Genomic DNA, 17,964 nt, shown 5'->3' on the forward strand with positions numbered 1-17,964 from the left:
CAGAAGCTCTCCTGGAGCAAGTTTTTATGCAGTTGGTAATGAAGCTTTCCATATCTCAGAAGAAGCCCAAGTTCTTGGTGGTAAAAGAAGAGCTTACCAAGCAAATAAAGAGCATAGGCATCAGCGAATTCTTTCCACAAATTAGATATGAATGTACTGTATGTTTTCATCCAAAAACCTCAGCTTGGCTATGTTTAAAAATGCCTTCCTTAACTCAGAGAAGACTGAATCACAGACTGGAAATAGTGATAGCAGTACTCAGGGATGTTCCAAGGGCATCTGTGGCTCACCACTTAGTATTTACCAAGTTTCAAGCAAATACTTTCATCATATAAGCCCTATATTTATGATTTAATAGTGGTGTCAAAAATAGCATTCTATGACCTATTTCTGATAGTTACTGGGTTTTTTGACCATCACCTTTGCCAGTGCACTAAATTGCCAAAAGCCATCAAAATGTGCCTCTGTACAATTAACTATCATTTACAGGAATCTAGTGTTTTGATTGAAAATGGTGTCTATCCACTTTGTTGGGACCTCAGAGACAAGAAAGAAACTTCTGTTAATATAAGACTTACAAGCCCTTTGTAATAAGAAAGTTAACTTGGCAGAAATTGAAGAACCTGGTAAGCAGAGACAGTATTTTTTTTTAATTCCGGTTCTAAAATCAGACATCTGAGCTTCAGCATTTTTAATGCACAGTAGAATGGTAAATAGTAAAATGGTAAAAGAATCAATAAGAAGTAATCTGGAAGAGACGGGATTCTTGGTGATGACATCAGTTTGTCCAAAGCTAGAAATAATTTAAAACAACTTTTTCTACTACCTAAGATTGTTAACTCTAAATGAGCTCATGTGAATTGATCTTGCCAGTACAAAATGAGCTGTGTGGTTGCTAAAACCAGAACAGTTAATACAAAGCTGCTGAAGTATGTTAATGTAAATCTGATTATAGATGTTTTCCTGATATTGACATCAGAGACATGGGGACACCACCACCAGTGCAACACTACTGTCTTAGCCTTATTCACCTGAGATGTTGTTTTGTTTTATAAACTACAGTTATACACAAATAAAAACTCAGCAGGATAATGATGTCAGTCATTTCCACTAAAGAATCTTTTCCTTCAGTGAGCTATATTTACATGTAAAGGATATACAGTGTTAATTCTACACTTGAGATGTGGAATGGGAGGTATTTCCAACAAATACATTATTCTTCTCCATTCAGCATACCACTGAGAATTCCTGAGGACACTGTGATTTGTACCAGCACCCCTGTGGTAGTGGGCCTTGTTATTTCATTTAGAACTGCAGAAAAAGCCTAGGTACTTGCTCACTTATGGCTCACAGCTTTATGGCTGATGAAAAAAATTCACAATACACTGCAAACTACATTTCTCTGAGTAGTTCACACCTGGCTTTCTCAGCTTCTGCTATCTAACTACAGATGGTACATAAATTTTGGTAGCCTAGTAAGCCTTACAAGCACATAAATGTTACAGTCAACTGCTTTTGTCAGTATTTTTTAATTCTAGCAGAGAAGTTGGCAGATCTTCATCTTCTAAACTAATTACAATTCTTTGTGCTGTAAGTAGAATAAGTTTCCTCAAAGGCTTCTGCCAGAGAAAACTGCTTGTTGGCTTTGCCCTCAGTATTATATCTTCTGCTTTCCTTCCCCTCCTTGCTCTTAACCACTGACTCCATCCATCCCATTCCATGCTCACTAGGTTATTATTAGGCCGTTGCCTCTAAATATTACTCCAAACCTACCCAAAATAGGGTAGCTTTGGAGTAATATTTAGAGTGACTTTCAGCTCACTCATGTCTAAAGCACCTCCCTAATACAACAAGGCACTAAAAGAGGTGTATTGAGACAGCACCTTGAGAGAGTCCTGGAACTATCTTTCATTAAAAAAACCCAGTAAGCAGTTGATTGGGTTGGTCATGCTTCATCAACAATCACCTGCCACCTTAATACATTCAAAAACTGTACTAAATGAGCTCACAACTCTGGCTTTGTTCTAATCCATAAATAACCTCATCTTCCTGATCAGTGCGTAACTGAGCTTTCCTGTTTTGAATAACCTGATTTCAACAACAAGGTGACCTGTTTAGTGGGTGGAGGAAAGCTGTGTGTATTGTCTGCTGGACTTTAGGAAAGCCTTCCACACCATTTGCCCCAACACTATCCTGGAGAAATTGGTTTCCTATGGCTTGGAAGGGTGTTTGCTGGGAAAAACCTGGCTGGATGGCCAGGCCCAGAGAGTGGTGGTGAACAGAGCTCCATCCAGCTGGCAGCTGGGCACCAGTGGGGCTCTTCAGGGCTCAGTCCTGTTTAGTATCTTTACTGACAATCTGAATGAGGAGATCAAGTGCATGCTCAGTGAGTTTGCAAATGACACCAAGCTAGGTAGGAATGCTAATCTGCTGGAGGGCAGAAGGTTCTGCAGAGGGATCTGGGCAGGCTGGATCAATTAGCCAAGGCCAATTGTATGAGGTCAAGGCCAAGTGCGGGTCCTACATTTGGGTCACCACAACCCCAGGCAGCGCTACAGGACGGGGGAAGAGTGGATGGAAAGTGGCCAAGTAAAAAAGGAACTGGGGGTGCTGGTGACAGCAGCTGAACACGAGCCAGGTGTGCCCAGGTGACCAAGAACGTCACTGGCATCCTGGCTTGTATCTGAAGAGGTATGGCCAGCAGGACCTGGGCAGTGATTGTCACTGTACTTGGCACGGGCGACATGCCACTGCAAGTACTGTGTTCAGTTTTGGGTCCCTCACAGCAAGAAAGACATTGAGGTGTTGGAGTGTCTAGAGAAGGGCAACAAAGGCTGGTGATAGGACTGGAGCACAAGTGTGATTGATGAGGAGCAGCTGAGGGAACTGGGAGTGCGCAGCCTGGAGAAGAGGCCGAAGCAGGACCTTATCACTCTTTACAACTACCTCAAGTAGTGAGGTGGGAGTTGGTCTCTTCTTCCAAATAACAAGGGCAACATTTCTCCATGGAAAGGGTTGTCAGGCATCGAAACAGACTTCCCTGGGAAGTGGTTGAATTATCAACCCTGGAGGTAATTAGATGTGTAGATGTGGCACTTAGAGACATGATTTAGAGGTGGACTTCACAGTGCTGGGTTAACAGTTAGACTCGATGTTCTTAAAGGTCTTTTCCATCCTCAACTATTCCATGATTCTATAATTCTATCTAAATATTTTACTCCAATTCTTCAGTTCTCTTGAACTTTCTATTAATTTCCTGCTCTACAGCGGGAGCTAGACTAAACACTCTGCAAGGAGGATTACCAGGGAAAGCAATGAAGAAAAATGGAAATGAAACTCCTTGTATATTTTCTGTTGCAGGTAACAGTGGAATCACAGAATCATAGATTAGTTTGGGTTGGGATACAGATTTATACAATAAAACAAAGTGTCTCCATAGGAATCTATTGAAGCAAGAGCATGCAGTAGAATAACTTTGTTTATCCATGTCTAGCCAATGAACTGCAATTTAAAATAATGTACAAAAACCAGGCAGCTATAAATCTCTACTCCTCTAATCTGATTTTTATAGTTCAACATGTTCTTTGTTGTTTACAAAACTATCAGTTTTGGAGAAGAAACAAAAAAAGTGTTTTGGCAAACACTGTCTCTAATCTAGAATTCATCTCACCTCTTTTAGAAATCCACAGTGTGAATTTTGGTATCTGGACTAACCATCTTTAACAATTAAACAAAGAAACAGACTCTTCCATGTGTGTTGCACTTAAATGAAACGTACCTGTCTGGCTGTGTATGCCCAGAATATTGAGTGTCATCCTAGAAGACTGTAAAGCTTTCTGTACTTCAAAGAGAGATAAAGAGGAATAATATTTGCATAAGGAAAAAGCAAGCTTTTCATTATTCAGAGAAGTCTAGACTACTGTAAGTTAACCACAAGATAGCTGCAGGGATACAGAGCTGGTTATGCACAGACACCTTGGATTCAAAAGCTACTTCAAAGCTGAATAGAGCCTGAGCTATGGGTCCTGCAAGTTCTATGCTGAATGTATTTGTCTGTCCCTGCACCCATGAACACTGGAGACAACACTGCAAACTCAGAATTCACACTTCAGAATCAGTGTGGATTCAGCAGGTCTTAATTACTGCTCTGTAGCAGTCATGCACTGAGGTGTGTCAGCATCAGCTTGAGAAATGCCCCTTTATAGGAGAAAATGGGAGGAGGTAACAAGTCAGTTGTCTCTATGACAAAATTCACCATCTGGCTTTACTGTGTCTTTCCACCACCACTTACTCTTTTGTTGAATACTTAAAGAAGAAAGCTATTTGTAAGCAGGTCGACTTCCTGAACATTTGTACAGCAATTCAATTTAACTTATTAAAGATAAAACGGTGACAAAAATATCAGTTTCACTTAAGACAACTAATGTAGCTAATAAATAATGTAGTAAACAGAAATACTGCTGGTATGGAAAACATTTTTACATGTATTTGTGTCGTTATGTCACTAAGACAACCACAGCCTAAATTCGAACTCTTCCTTAAGTCTATGTACAAGTTTCTGACTTGAACCAGTTAAATTACAGAGTTCCTTTTCATGACTATCCACACAAATGGACTACTGGGACTCAAAAATATTAAAAAAAGACTTTTTTTGTAATGAATTTAAAGGAATATTCTTATTTGGATACTGTATGTATTTTTAATATAAATATCTTAAGAGTAATCTTTTTCAATCTTTAAAAACATATGACAAAAGCATATCTATAACAAACAATCAAACAAACATTAAAGCTTTCCATATTATTTGAAGAGTTGTATCTTTTTGTGACTTGAAAAGATGTACTAATGCTTAGTTCCTCGATCAAATAATCAGAGGAAAAACCATACATAAAGTTAAAAGTAATCTATTTAATAGTAAGATTTTGAAGATTCCATTTGACACTTTGGAAGCTAACCAATTCCTTTTTCTTCCTTTTTTTCCCCTTTACATACTGCTGTCACAGGAAATGAAGACAGAACTGACAAACGTCCCTTTGAGAAATTGATTTTAGTACTAATGTAATGCAAATTAGCTTTGCCTTCAGCAATGATGGAGATACCAAAAGTTGCATTTAAAGAAAGAAGAATTATGCAGGTGTTTACATGAATTTAATTAGCATTTCATTATGTCTATATGACAATATTAATAGTATAATTTTGGGAACTGAAATACTGTGACTTATCAAGTTTCAGCAACTTGATCTGCACAGTCACATAAATTAATAGTGATATTATCAGAGGGACAGATGAGGATCCTTCATCAACAGGAAATTATAGCACAGAGCACATGCTTCATATACCCAGTAATCTTAATATTCACAGTGGAATATCTTTTGTGTTTGTGAAGTGCTGGTGAATGTGTTTGAAGCTCAACAGTTCAGGCTGCTGCTGTCAAGTGCAAAGCAGCTCACCCTTTCCATCCAAGAAAGCCTGAGCAAACCTTTCCATCCAAGAAAGCCTGAGCAAACCTGCCACCCAGTGACTTCAGCTCAGAACTGCCAGGGAGAGGGAAACGGGCAGGAGAAAACAGAAAATCCCTTTCCTTGCCCAGGAAGGAGAAAAACCCTTAATGCAACAATACAATAACAAACATCTAGAACAGAAATACAGAAAGTGAATATTCCTCTTAATTATATCCTACATAAACCACTGCATTGGATTCGCTGAATTTGTTAAAAAATCTGCATTTGTTATTACTTAAGCACTGAACCACCTAATACCTACAAATGCAGGCTTCAAATGCAATCCTGCTGTCCCCTCTGCCCCAGATAAAGACCAAAGTGCCTGTGGAAGAGTAGCAAAGACTATTTGCACTTGTTTTGCACTTGAAAGCCCAGAATTAAGTCTTAGGAAGGCAAAACAAGAAGATGCCTCTGCTAAAAGAATTTCTACCAGTATTGACAGATCAAATACAAAACAAACCAAGAAATATCCCTCAGGAAGAAAGATATCCTGCAGGGGTTATGCCCTGACAAGTAAATTAATTGATATTTAGATCTAAATTACTTAATTTTAAAGGTCTAAGTGAATTAGGAGTTTCTCAGCTTATTTGAATCCTGTGGAGAATCTATCCTTATAATCTATTGAAAAAGGAAACATTCCAGGAGGAGATTCAGCATCCACATGAAGAGAAGCACCTCTTTCCCTCCCTCTGTAGACCACATAAAGTTTGTATAGACTAAGGTAGTCTAGAAAGTTTGGGTTAATTTGGTTTTGAAATGAAGCACTTCATTAATTGGTCCAAGATACTGTGGAGATAATCAGAATTTGAGACCAGGGGTCCAGGACCACTGGCTGTCTGGAAGATGAAACAGGTATCTGGGAACTAAATAGTGTCAATCTTCTAAGAGAATTACACATTTTTTTGAAGCCTATTTTGGTCCCGTATTTGTCAACTTGAAATGCTTTGCTAGAAAGTGCCCTAAAATCAGGATTAAATTTCAGAATGAATTTCCCCTAAAAGAAAAAAAAATACAGTTTGCTTTTATTTTCATTATTTAGAGGAAACCCCAAAAGTATGTATCCATGACACAAAAAAATTTGTTTAATATGTTCAGCACCTATAGATGACCTACAGATGGAGAAAATTCAGGTTCCTCTTGCTTGCACTACAAACTCTTCTGATAAACCCATTTTTACCTACCTTCCACACCGAAATAACAGATTCATCAACACTTTCAGTGTGTGTTTCTGTTCTATGGAATAAATTTCTTTGTGTGACATCTGTCAAGTGGCTAAGACCATAAAATCTGATATAAATCTAAATAAAATCTGACATAGACTGATTTTATTTGCTCTTCTACAAGGAGTGAGTTTACTGGGGCTTTACTCTTTAGGCTCCTATTTTGTCTGACACTCAGACTCATTCCAGTCTTGAAGGACAAACTAATGCAATTAGGAGGCAATTCAAGCTTTTTCAAGGTATTCCTATACATTAATTACTCTACTGGAGTGTAAACACAGACCTATCAGAAGTGTGACTTAACAGCCACCTGCAGGAAATGTTTTGAAAGATGCCAGTGTACTGGAGAGTAACTACATATTTATTATTTCCTGAGGCAACACAAAATCACTGCAGACTACTTACTACCCTGCTATTGAGTGTGGACACAGACTTTCAGAAGATTTGCTGCAGAAAGGAGTGTATGTCTTTGGGTTTCACTGTTCATCAGCTGACCTTAGCATACTTCAGCTGGCATGGTGGACAAGGGCATGTTCTCCCACTGAAAAAGAGGACTTTGGATTCTTAACTATGTCTTACAACTCGGCAAATAAGTGGGTCGAGGCAACTCTTGACTCCTCAAAGGGCTTTTTCGTTCCAAATCAGACTAAAAGAGTTACACTTTAGACATCTTTTCACATGGAGATAAACAGATACTGCAAGCAAAAAAAGGAATCTCTTGGTCAATGGAAAATCGGATAATATGGCCTGCCTAGGAGAAGGAATCTTCAGGAGGCACTGGTACATCATTTTGGACACAGAGCTGAAACTAAACATGGTCCCTGGTGTTCCCAGTCACTACAACCACCATTAGCAACCTTTTCTCTCCATAACCACAGTTTCTCTTGGAAGCACAAAAAAAGTATCTAAATATGAGGATTCTTCTACAATTTAAACAGAATAACAGAAAAAATATTTACACAAGTAGCAACCACTTGGAGGTTGCTGAATATTAGGTGAATCAGCATGTGGTTAAACATAACAAGAAATGATTTCTAATAGAGATATTAACTTTAAATAAACCTGATAGAAGACTCTGAAAACATAACCATACATGCAAATACAAAGGAACTATGGTTTTTCTATATACCAAAATGAGGGTCTTGGTATTAACTTGTTTAGCCTTCACATAAACTGTTCTTCCTCAGTGTTTACAGACTGTTTGACTCCTACTCACCATCTGGCCCAGTTTTGTGCCAGATTCCAGAAATGTTGATGAGAAAAACATGGTTAAATAAAAATGAATGCATATGCAAACTTTTTTGAGGTAATTTGCACCCTGTTTACAATCAGGCTATCTAATTACCAGCTATTTTCACCAATAATCACAGTGGGATTTATCTGAGGTACCAAAATACTTACATCAATTTAGGTATTTGATTTCAGGTATCTGCCTGCAAGTGTCTATGTCTCTGTAAGGTGTTTGAATTCTAATACTATTTTATGTTCTTGGCCTACTGAACCTGAACCAACACAGAAAAGACAACTATTCACAACAAAGAAAACTAGGCTTTCATGTATTAAATAAGGATCTATAGTATCTTACCATAACATTCCGTTCATAATGTTCGTGTTCTTTCTCAAAATCTATTACAAAGCCATTTAGAGACCAAATAAATGTCAGGTCTAATGTGGGATCATGGGATGCAATGCATTGCATGGTAGCATTCTCTCCAACGGTGACATCAACATTCAACGGAGCTAAAGTAATCCTTGTAGCTTCTGTGAAGTTAATGGCAAACATGGAAAGTCCAATAAATAAATGTTTATTCAAATGTAAGCTCAGCTCCATAACTGTTTGATCATACATTAAACCACTCCCTCAAAGTCCAGTTTACATGTTATTCATACAACTACAATTCAAAGGACCAAACTGAAGACAACAAAGAAAAAGTTTTACAACTAGAATACCTGACTTCTGTTTAGCTGTTTAAATCTCTCACATTACAATTATTTTTATTCACTATGTCTCAACTAGAAAGAAGACACATGATGAATCTTACGTGAATTATGCTGCATTTCTTATTTCAATTATAATATTACTATGTTTTAAGACTTGTCTCTTTAATGAATTAAAAGTTCTACTTGGTTAGGCCAAGTCAGATTTTCATTAGAGCATTGCAGGGATTGTGATCTTAATTTATCTACTGAGAAACAATATAATAGATGCACAACAAATTGTGTAAACAGCTACATGTGAAAAAAAGGAGAAAACAATATAAGAAAAGGAAGAAAGCTGTACATCCCCCAGCAATGTCTCTTATTATTACAGGAACAAAAAAGAAAGCAGACATCTCATGACACTTGCTCTTGACACATACATGAAACTCATATGGCAAATTAGCAACTATTCTGGAAGGAACTCACTGGGTCAGTGAGACTTTTTCCTTTGCTTTCAATTATTATCATAAAACAAAAAGCCACAAAATATCTTCGTTATGCCACGACAGGTAATATCTATCCCACCTATATGAGAGTGGTTGTAGAGTACCAAAAATTGGAAGACAATAGCCATAAGAAAAGAGTTATTGCCATTAGTTAAAACCTAGGCTTGAGCTTGCTCCAAGGAGCACCCTCAATTCCATCATACACAGAAAAAGAAAATATCCTCAGTAAGCCCAGTATTTTGTCAATGTGGCTCAGAAAGAAATCCTTCCCCAGATCTCCTGTAGTAATCTAAAACCTGCTTAATACCAAAACTATGAGGATGGCACAACTACTGCCTGTTGCAATATGGAGCATCGCAAAGTGCAGTGGAGTAACCTGTTAACATCTGCTCTCCAGGGCCCTACATATGGACACATGCTTAGGATACTTGCTCTGCTCCAGCGTGGTGGTGCCTGTGTGCTCAATACCAGTATCAGTCTAAAAAGCTGCTGAAAGAGTAGACCAGTGGCAGGGGATGAACAACAACTGGGAAAAACCAGGTTGCTGCACCTGTCAGCTTTGGAGTTAATTTTTTAATTTCCTATAGTCATGTGCAATGACTGGTAAGTTTTATGGGCCATACAGTGTGCTTGAGAACACCACTTCCAATGCACTCTTTACCAAACCTTATCATTGCCCACAATGTGAAAATGATTTTGGAAATGAGTCAAGTGACCTTTCTGTTTCTGCTGTGATGCCTTATACTCTTGGTGTTCATTATTAGATGAATCAGAGCAAATATTGCAAAATTTAAAATTTCTTTATAGTAGTTTATAAGTTTTACAAACATATTGGGTTTTGTTTCACTGTGGGAATTTAGTATGCAAATGTTCCTGATTTTAGAATACACAGCAATTAAGGGGATGGATATATTTATTTACATAAACTTTCAAAATAATTAAATGCCTGAGGGTAATATTAGAAACAGCAGAAGATAATAAAAAGTAACTGTAAACGTCAAAATACAGTTTTACATTTCATTTGGTACAATAAATATGGAATGTATCAGCCAGAAAATTACTTTCATATGATGCTACAGACTAACTCTTACATTAGTACAACAGCACTGAGCTGTCACATCCAGCGAGATTTCTGGAACAGAGATTAAAAACCTATTTGACAAATGATTCTTCCACTATCAGTGGTACTTGACAGACATAGGTGTTACAGAATGCTGACTTCCTGTCTGTAGTCTACAGTTATTTAGTTATTTGACACCAGATTTAAAATATACAATTAAGGATATCAGTACTCAATCAGTAAATTAAATACTGATAAAGGAAGGTAATTTAGAAGTGCAATCATATGGATATACACCCTTATCTCACAAATTTCATGCATATTTCCTTAACAGCTATGCTCTTTCAAACATGCTTATAACGCCACTACCACCACCACCAAAACAAACAAACCAAACCAAATCCCCTTCACAACAAAAACCCACAACACTAAGGAAGGTCAGCAGGAGTCCCATTTCTCTGAGTCATGGCTCCAGAATCACATCTTAGCATGACTGCTAAACTTTCAAATAGACTGAAGGCATTAAAATATGTAGATTTAATGTATCTTGTTCAGTAATCTCTTATGGAAAGATCAACCCTGAAAATTGAGATACAGTGTTAGAACTGATGCAAACATACCCAGTTTCAACTGAGCAGTATGCTTTAAAAGCATCAATTCAGTGTTAACGAGGAATTAAATTAGAAATACGTAGAACAGCTTGAAAAAGTAGTGCAATGCTGGAACCAAAAATAGGAATTTTTGAATTAAGGGATTCTACCCCAAACAAGCGTTACCTGAGGCTTACCTGTCATTTCTAGAACACCAGTGCTATTGGCTTTTCCTCGGTTATTCTCTGCAAAACAGGTGTAGCGGCCCTCATCCAGCTTTGTGACATTGATAATTTCCAGGCTCCCATCATCCCAGATACGTATGCTATGGAAAGTGCAAAGAATACACTGAGAGAAATTAGATTCTATATTAGAAAGCAATGCTTCCTGTAGAACTGTAGGAAGTCAAAGAGCAAACCATGAACATAATTTGAAAGCTCACATCTAACTACTGGATTTATAAACATGCCAACAGTAAAAAATATTTAAAGAGACTGTGGCATGATCAGATGTCTTAGATTGCTGGAGCAAGAGAAGGTACTTCTATTCACTTGTACTCATTCAAGTACTTTTCTTAACAGTTTTATGGTCAATTCTTGGTCAATTCTATGGTCAAACCAGACTGGGTAAAGTTGGATACCCTGCTAACTCTTTGAATCCATACTGCCAGCAACATCTTGGCATATTATTTTCCCGAAGCTAGACATTCTCCTGTCCCAGAAGTCTGCAAAATGGAGAATCATCCTAGGGGATAGAGAGATACATAAGGTTACATTTTAAGGCTCAAAGTGTTCACAATCAGTCAATACTAACCGACTCCCATTTACAAGCAATTCTGTTCCTTTGCTCCAGGAGAATTTTGGCTTCGGAGCAGCTTTAGGCTTGCATTCAATGATTACACGGCCCCCTTTAGCTGCTAGGATTTTCTTCTTCATAGGGTTCAGTTCAAAAGTAGGAGGTGAAGCTGAAAGCAAAAATTAACACAAATACTGCTGTTAGTGATTTTACTGCAAAACAGAATTTACTTGCAACATACAATAAGTGACACAACTATTGAATTGTTAACCAATGTTCATTATTCAGACTAGTGAGACAAATATTAACGATACAGAGATGTACTGGGAAGTACACGGTGATCTACAATAAACAAAAAAATCATTATGTACTTCTGTGCTGTGTTACACTAGAGGTTTCTTTCTATTGATTTCTGAACTTTCATCTGAGTTTAATCTAACAAGTTCAAAGCCCACTGAAAGTTTCTCCCTTTCAAAAGGCCTTTTGATCAGTCCTAATAAAATTCAGATTCTTGGAGATAAATTTCTAAAATAAATTGCTCACTCAGTCATAATTCCAAAGAACAGCTGGGTTTATTTTTCAGTGTTTTTAACCCTCTCTACAAACTGAAATTGTGCCCTTCTTATTCTTTGTGGTTTTCTGTTTGGCCAGGTGGCTTTAGCTGCACTCTGAGACATACAAGAGTATTGAGACATGACTGTCATAAGCACCACACTTATGTCTCTGAGGTCAGATCTCTGCTTACTAATCTTCTCTTTATCTGAAACCAAATAAAAGAAAAAAAAGCTTTTAATTATTTTGCATCTTGGCATACCATTGTTAATCATACCAGCACATGTGTGCATAGCCTGAGGAAATAAAGCTATTCTTCAATTACAGAAGTACAGAGCAAAACTCTAACCAATATCCACATATTACCAACACTGGATTTTGAAAACGCACATATAAAAAGTGTTTATTTTGTGTAAACTGAGCTGGTAGTGAATACATAGTAATGGAAGAACAGTGTAGAATGAAGCATTGTTGTACAATGGGTTGGAAAAACCAAGGATGGTTTAGTTCTTGGGAAAGTCTGAAGGCAAGTGTGAGATGGAATGAACAGCAACTACCTCAGGGAAATCTAGAAAAATACATCATACAGCCAGTGTTGTTTGCTCTAATGAAATCAGTAAAAATATCAAAAATTGTTCTAAGGCTGAGAACTCCAGATCTGAGAATCAAACTTTCAACAGGATGCTCCTCAGGAAAACACAATGGCTTCATAACTACATCCAGCCATCAAATGGCACAGCTATATTGCATACAGACATTGTGACCTTGGTGTAAGTGGTTGTAGAAACCAAAACCAAAGGGGAGAGAGAAGACAAAGAGCTTCAAAGGGCAAGTAAGTGACAACATGGTTTCTTGAAAAGCAGATTTTGCCTCACAGAGGAGGGATCATACGTGAGCAAAAATGAAAATGCTTCTTAACCAGTTTTGCAAGCTTAAAAGTGTAGGCTGCAATTCTATGTGCTTCATATAGCTTCAGCACTATCAGTTCCTCTGAGGGGAAACAGCAGGAAACAAGCATCAAAAATATGAACAGAAAACATGCTCCTCGAGCTGGTAAATTTATTCCTTAAGTAGCTGCCATAAACCAGCTAGAGAGCTCCAATAAACCCCATCTCACCTAGACTGAGTGAGAGCTCTTAGCTTCATCCCCACAGGAATCTGTTACCAAACAGTACTTGCAAATGTAACTGCTATCTTACTCAACTCTGAGATAGTAAATAGAGAAATAATCCCACTGACCCACAATCTTCAGTTCAGCATTTGCATAAATAATTCCATGCATGTTTTCTGCTATACACTGGTACATGCCGGCATCGTCAAAGGTCAGACTTTGCATTCTCAGTTCACCTTTCCGGAACTAAAACAGAATCAACAAAACAAAAAGATATTAATATAAACTGAATAAAATGAAGAATCCACACCCATCCACCCATCCATTGTCTCTCTCTCTCTTTTTATTTTTTTTTTTCTTTTTCAGTGACATAGGTTCATCTTTTTTTAAAGAAAGATTCATTGTCATTCAATACTTAAGTTTCTGGAAAAGTCCTAGTTGAATGTCAGTAGATAAATTTACTCTCCAGTCCCCTATGTTCATATCAGTGCAAACACTAATGATTCAGAAATAAGAAACAAGGAAGTAAATTAATTTTATGCACATAAGCTTTGTTATGCCATGCTCAGTGGTCAGTACTTTCTGTTGTTACATCACTTTACAACATTTACAACAGCTGAAGCCAGTCTCAGTGAGGTAGGAAGTAGCAGTTTTTCAGAAGATTCCTCTGGGAGATAGTACAAACTATTTTCTATTACTTTGTTTTAATGTACAATATAAAAAACAGTCAATCAAAAGAAGGTAGTTAAGGTGGGGTATTTTGTAAATTACAAATAGATGTCAGTCAGTTTTTGAAAGGTAACATTAATGTATTCTGTTTTCTTGTGAAAATCAAGCTGAAAGCTTTAACTTTTGTATCTAAGTACACTGGAGTGCATGGAGCAGTGGGAGATTAAGAGAATAGTGCTTAGCTGAAAAGAGAACAGATTAAAGGAAACATTTTCTAACTGTTTTATGTGAAAATGTTTTAATCAGATTTTATACAAGGAATCTTTGTTGTGTGCTAAATGAAATGCCTAATTACAAGTTATCTGATTTAGAAACAAATTACATTTTCATGGCAATTAATATTTCTCCTATGTTCCATTTGGAAATCATCTTATCATCATAGTACCACACAGCATAATCTTCTGGTGTACTACTGGAGACTTACATACTGTGTTCTGCAATCCAGTATGCAGATTTCATTAATGAAATACAAGTTTAGTGGGCAGCAAGTGACTCATTGTTAAATTATTTGTTTGCAATAACTACCGAAGCTAGACAAAAGCACTGTTTTTCCTGGTTTAAGCCACCTCCACATAGCAGATGGTGATATCCCTCTTCTCTCTCCAACATCAGATATTTTTCTTAAGATATACAGTCAAAACCCAAGCTGCCTCATAGTCTTTTTTTGTTTGTTTGCCAAGGTAAGAGTCACCACAGCTCAGCAGATGCAGAGCTGCATTTTGCCCTTGTATTCTCTTGGTTCTTTAATGGCTTTTCATATAGTATAAGCAACAGACTTTGAATACACTGTTGAAATGCCTGAACAGGTTTTTCCCAGAGAAGCTGTGGATGTTCCATCCCTGGAATTGTTCAAGGGCAGTCTGGATGGAATTCCGAGCAACCAGGACTAGTGAAAGGTGCCCCTGCCCAGGGCTAGAGGCTTGGAACTAAACAATCTTTAGGGCACCTTCCAACACAAACCACTCGGTGATTCCATGATTCTAGGACAGAAAATCTACTTTGTTTAAACTAAATATTCAATGTAATAAAATTAAATTATCAAACAATACTTCTTTAAACTTATTTTCAACATCACCTAAACATTTGCAACAAAATGTGAAAAAATACAGGATAGAGAAAGACCACTAACAATTTAAAAAATAATCTTGTCATATCTCCAATGACTATTTTGTCTTATATTTTTAAAGACCCATTCATGTTTAATGTGGTAAAAAGGATTAATTTTAAAGAGAAGCTGATAGATATTTTTTATCCAGAGGGAAGAGCATTTACTTAAACAGGCATGGTGAAAAAGGGATATCCACCTCCTAAACATGTAGTCAAAAGTTAAGTTCATAATTTAAAGCTGAATACTAAATAGCCTGAAGAAATAAGAGAAGATTGAGATGAAACTTAAAAAAACAGATTTTAATGCCTCATGCAAGTGGCATCAGCAAATATTTGGACCATTACAATTAATTTTCTTTTAACCTTTTAATAATGTATGCTTCAAAAATGTGTTTCCATGAGCTAACCACTCAAGCCTGTGTTATCTGCAGCAATACACTCACCGAGGCACCATTCTTCAGCCACCTAATTGTTGGAATAGGCTTGCCCGTAGCTACACAAGGCCAGTACAGGTCACTGCCTATATCCCTTTCTGTGTCATTGATATGTTCTACCCACTCAGGAGCAGCTGCAGAATAAAATACATCATGCATTGTAAATATAGAACATACATATTTCATTAGCATTATGTTGTATTAATTCTACTGCTTTTTCCATGATACTTAAACAGGCAACTCAAAGTAATGATGATAACTCAGCAATGCATCAGCACAAAAAAGAAAGAAGCTTTCGTCTTACAGCATACATTCAAAAAGCTTCAAACTATTTTTTATGAGAAGTAAATATGGAATTGCAATAATGGTTCCTGAATGACAGAAGACATAAGATATTACTACTTATATGGGTCTCTAGATTATTCAGTGTGGAAATTACTCAGTAGCACCGTGAAAATTATAGTTAAATGACACGAAATTGTGCTAAACTGCATATGTACTGAAAAGATCTTGGGGAAATCATTCAATTGGTCCAAACAGTATATATAAGACATTAATATTAAAAACGGTCCAGCATATTTGCTTTTGCAAAGCAAACAAACCAATTATTATTAGCTTTATTAAATATAAGCAGTAATAACCTTCCTACACTTTTTCTGAGTTTGATCTACTGAAGTTCTAGCACTTAACTGAGGATCTTAACTCAGAAGATCTTCTGTACAGCCAGTGAGAGAGACATAAATCTTCTGAGGGGGTTCAGATGTTACATGCGACCTTTTAATGTCATGGGTTTGTGGCATGAACCTCAGAGAAGAAGCCAAGTTATTTGGGATGATTTCACTATGAGCAGTAAGGTACAATTTTTGGTTACCTAATTTAACCAAATGCATAAAGGAAAGTGATAGAGGGAAGAGGAATAAAGAACCGTGCATAGCTAGTAAGACAGAAAGCTAAGACAGAAAACACAAACAAAATGAGAAACCAAGAAATCCTAACAAACCTAATAGTCTCTTTTTCTTCCCAGAAGTTCTTTCACTTCCAGTACTATAAATTGATTTAATTTACATTATACTTAAGTATATTAACACAGAACTGTCAAAGTGTATATACCAACTATCATAACCAGACAAATTGAGTAGTCTTTCAATTAATACACAAATATCGTCTTGGGCATTTAAAGCAAGAATTTTGATGCTGCTCTATTAACTTGAACAGTAGTGTGTGAGGATGACACTACAAATCAACACTGACATCAACTGTGAAAACACAGATATTTCCAACATAAGTAAAAGCAACACAGATCAACAAGAATAAAATTGTTCTTCCTACCTTGTACATAAATTCTTGCTTGATGTTTATCTTTTCCTTTATAGTTTTCAGCTTCACACTCATAAAGTCCTTCATCTTCATACTGAATATTGAAGATCTTAAGAACTGCACCAGACATGCTTATCTCAGCAGAGGCTGGCAAGGGTTCAAGGTATTTACTCCATCTGAGTTCAGGAACCGGACTTGAAAAGGTACAGTAAAGTACAAATCAGCGTGTTCAAGAACTGGTGGTTAAATTGCAGACTATAAAAAGAGCATTTGATCATGAAATATGTATTTTCATTCCCTGAAATATGAAAGCAATTCGTGCTGTACAATAACTTTAAAACACACTTACTTTCCAAGAGCAAAACACTCCAGTGTCACATTTTGCCCCAGGAGAGCATAAGTGTCCTTGAACTTCACCTTGATATCAGCAGGATATACTTTTGCTCCTAATACGAAAAAAAAACAATTCGAAGAAAAAGCATGTCAGAAAGTCATACAGCTATTAAAATTTCCACAGTTCAGTGGAAACAGCCTATCAATTCCTAAAGTCTGACTAAGCACCAAACTTTTACTAGTAAGGCATAATTGTTCAACTCAGCAACTAGCTATCTTTCTCTGGATGATAAATCCTCACAGTTTTTACAGAATTTCTAATTGCATTTGAAGCATGATGATGTACTCTGTGTGTGGGTAAAAAAAACCCCTGAGACTGTTTTCCACAGGTTTTTTACTGGATAGAATATTTTGAATAATTTTGAATTTAAGTTCAATTTTATCTCAGTAAGGGTATGCGGGAGCTAGAGCTAGAGCAAGCACATCTACAGTTTAATGAGTGCACAGGGATGTAAATGTAATCAAATCTCCCTACTAGCAATCCCTGCAGGAACCCTCTTGCAGTTCTAGATGAAGATGGAAGTGTGAATACTGGAATATTTGGTTGAAGTTTGCTAATTTGAAATTATAGTAATTCAATCAGTAATATGGAAAAAGGTACAGATAAAAGGGTTGCTGAAAAAATGATGATCAGTTTATGAGAATCTAGTGACTGGAAGTCTGAAGTGGCAAAAAGGAATTTGGCTCCTGTTTGGAAAACAGACAGTTCTCCTGAAGAAATATTGTCAA

The 17,964-nt window shown here is 36.9% G+C and overlaps 1 protein-coding gene across 1 annotated transcript in view; it reads right to left on the bottom strand.

The window, feature by feature from the left end:
* Positions 1-17,964, bottom strand: part of CNTN1 (contactin 1) — a 227,315-nt gene that overhangs the window by 40,076 nt on the left and 169,275 nt on the right. Inside the window, exons 8-14 of the mRNA XM_063396635.1 lie at positions 17,192-17,288; positions 16,855-17,036; positions 15,535-15,659; positions 13,384-13,501; positions 11,611-11,761; positions 10,995-11,122; positions 8,307-8,482 (exon numbers count right to left, since the gene is read on the bottom strand). Coding sequence (XP_063252705.1) covers positions 8,307-8,482; positions 10,995-11,122; positions 11,611-11,761; positions 13,384-13,501; positions 15,535-15,659; positions 16,855-17,036; positions 17,192-17,288 — 977 coding nt within the window. The remainder of the gene's footprint in view (positions 1-8,306; positions 8,483-10,994; positions 11,123-11,610; positions 11,762-13,383; positions 13,502-15,534; positions 15,660-16,854; positions 17,037-17,191; positions 17,289-17,964) is intronic.

The sequence above is a fragment of the Prinia subflava genome, chromosome 4, assembly GCF_021018805.1.
Source record: "Prinia subflava isolate CZ2003 ecotype Zambia chromosome 4, Cam_Psub_1.2, whole genome shotgun sequence".
NCBI classification, from domain to species: Eukaryota; Metazoa; Chordata; class Aves; order Passeriformes; family Cisticolidae; genus Prinia; species Prinia subflava.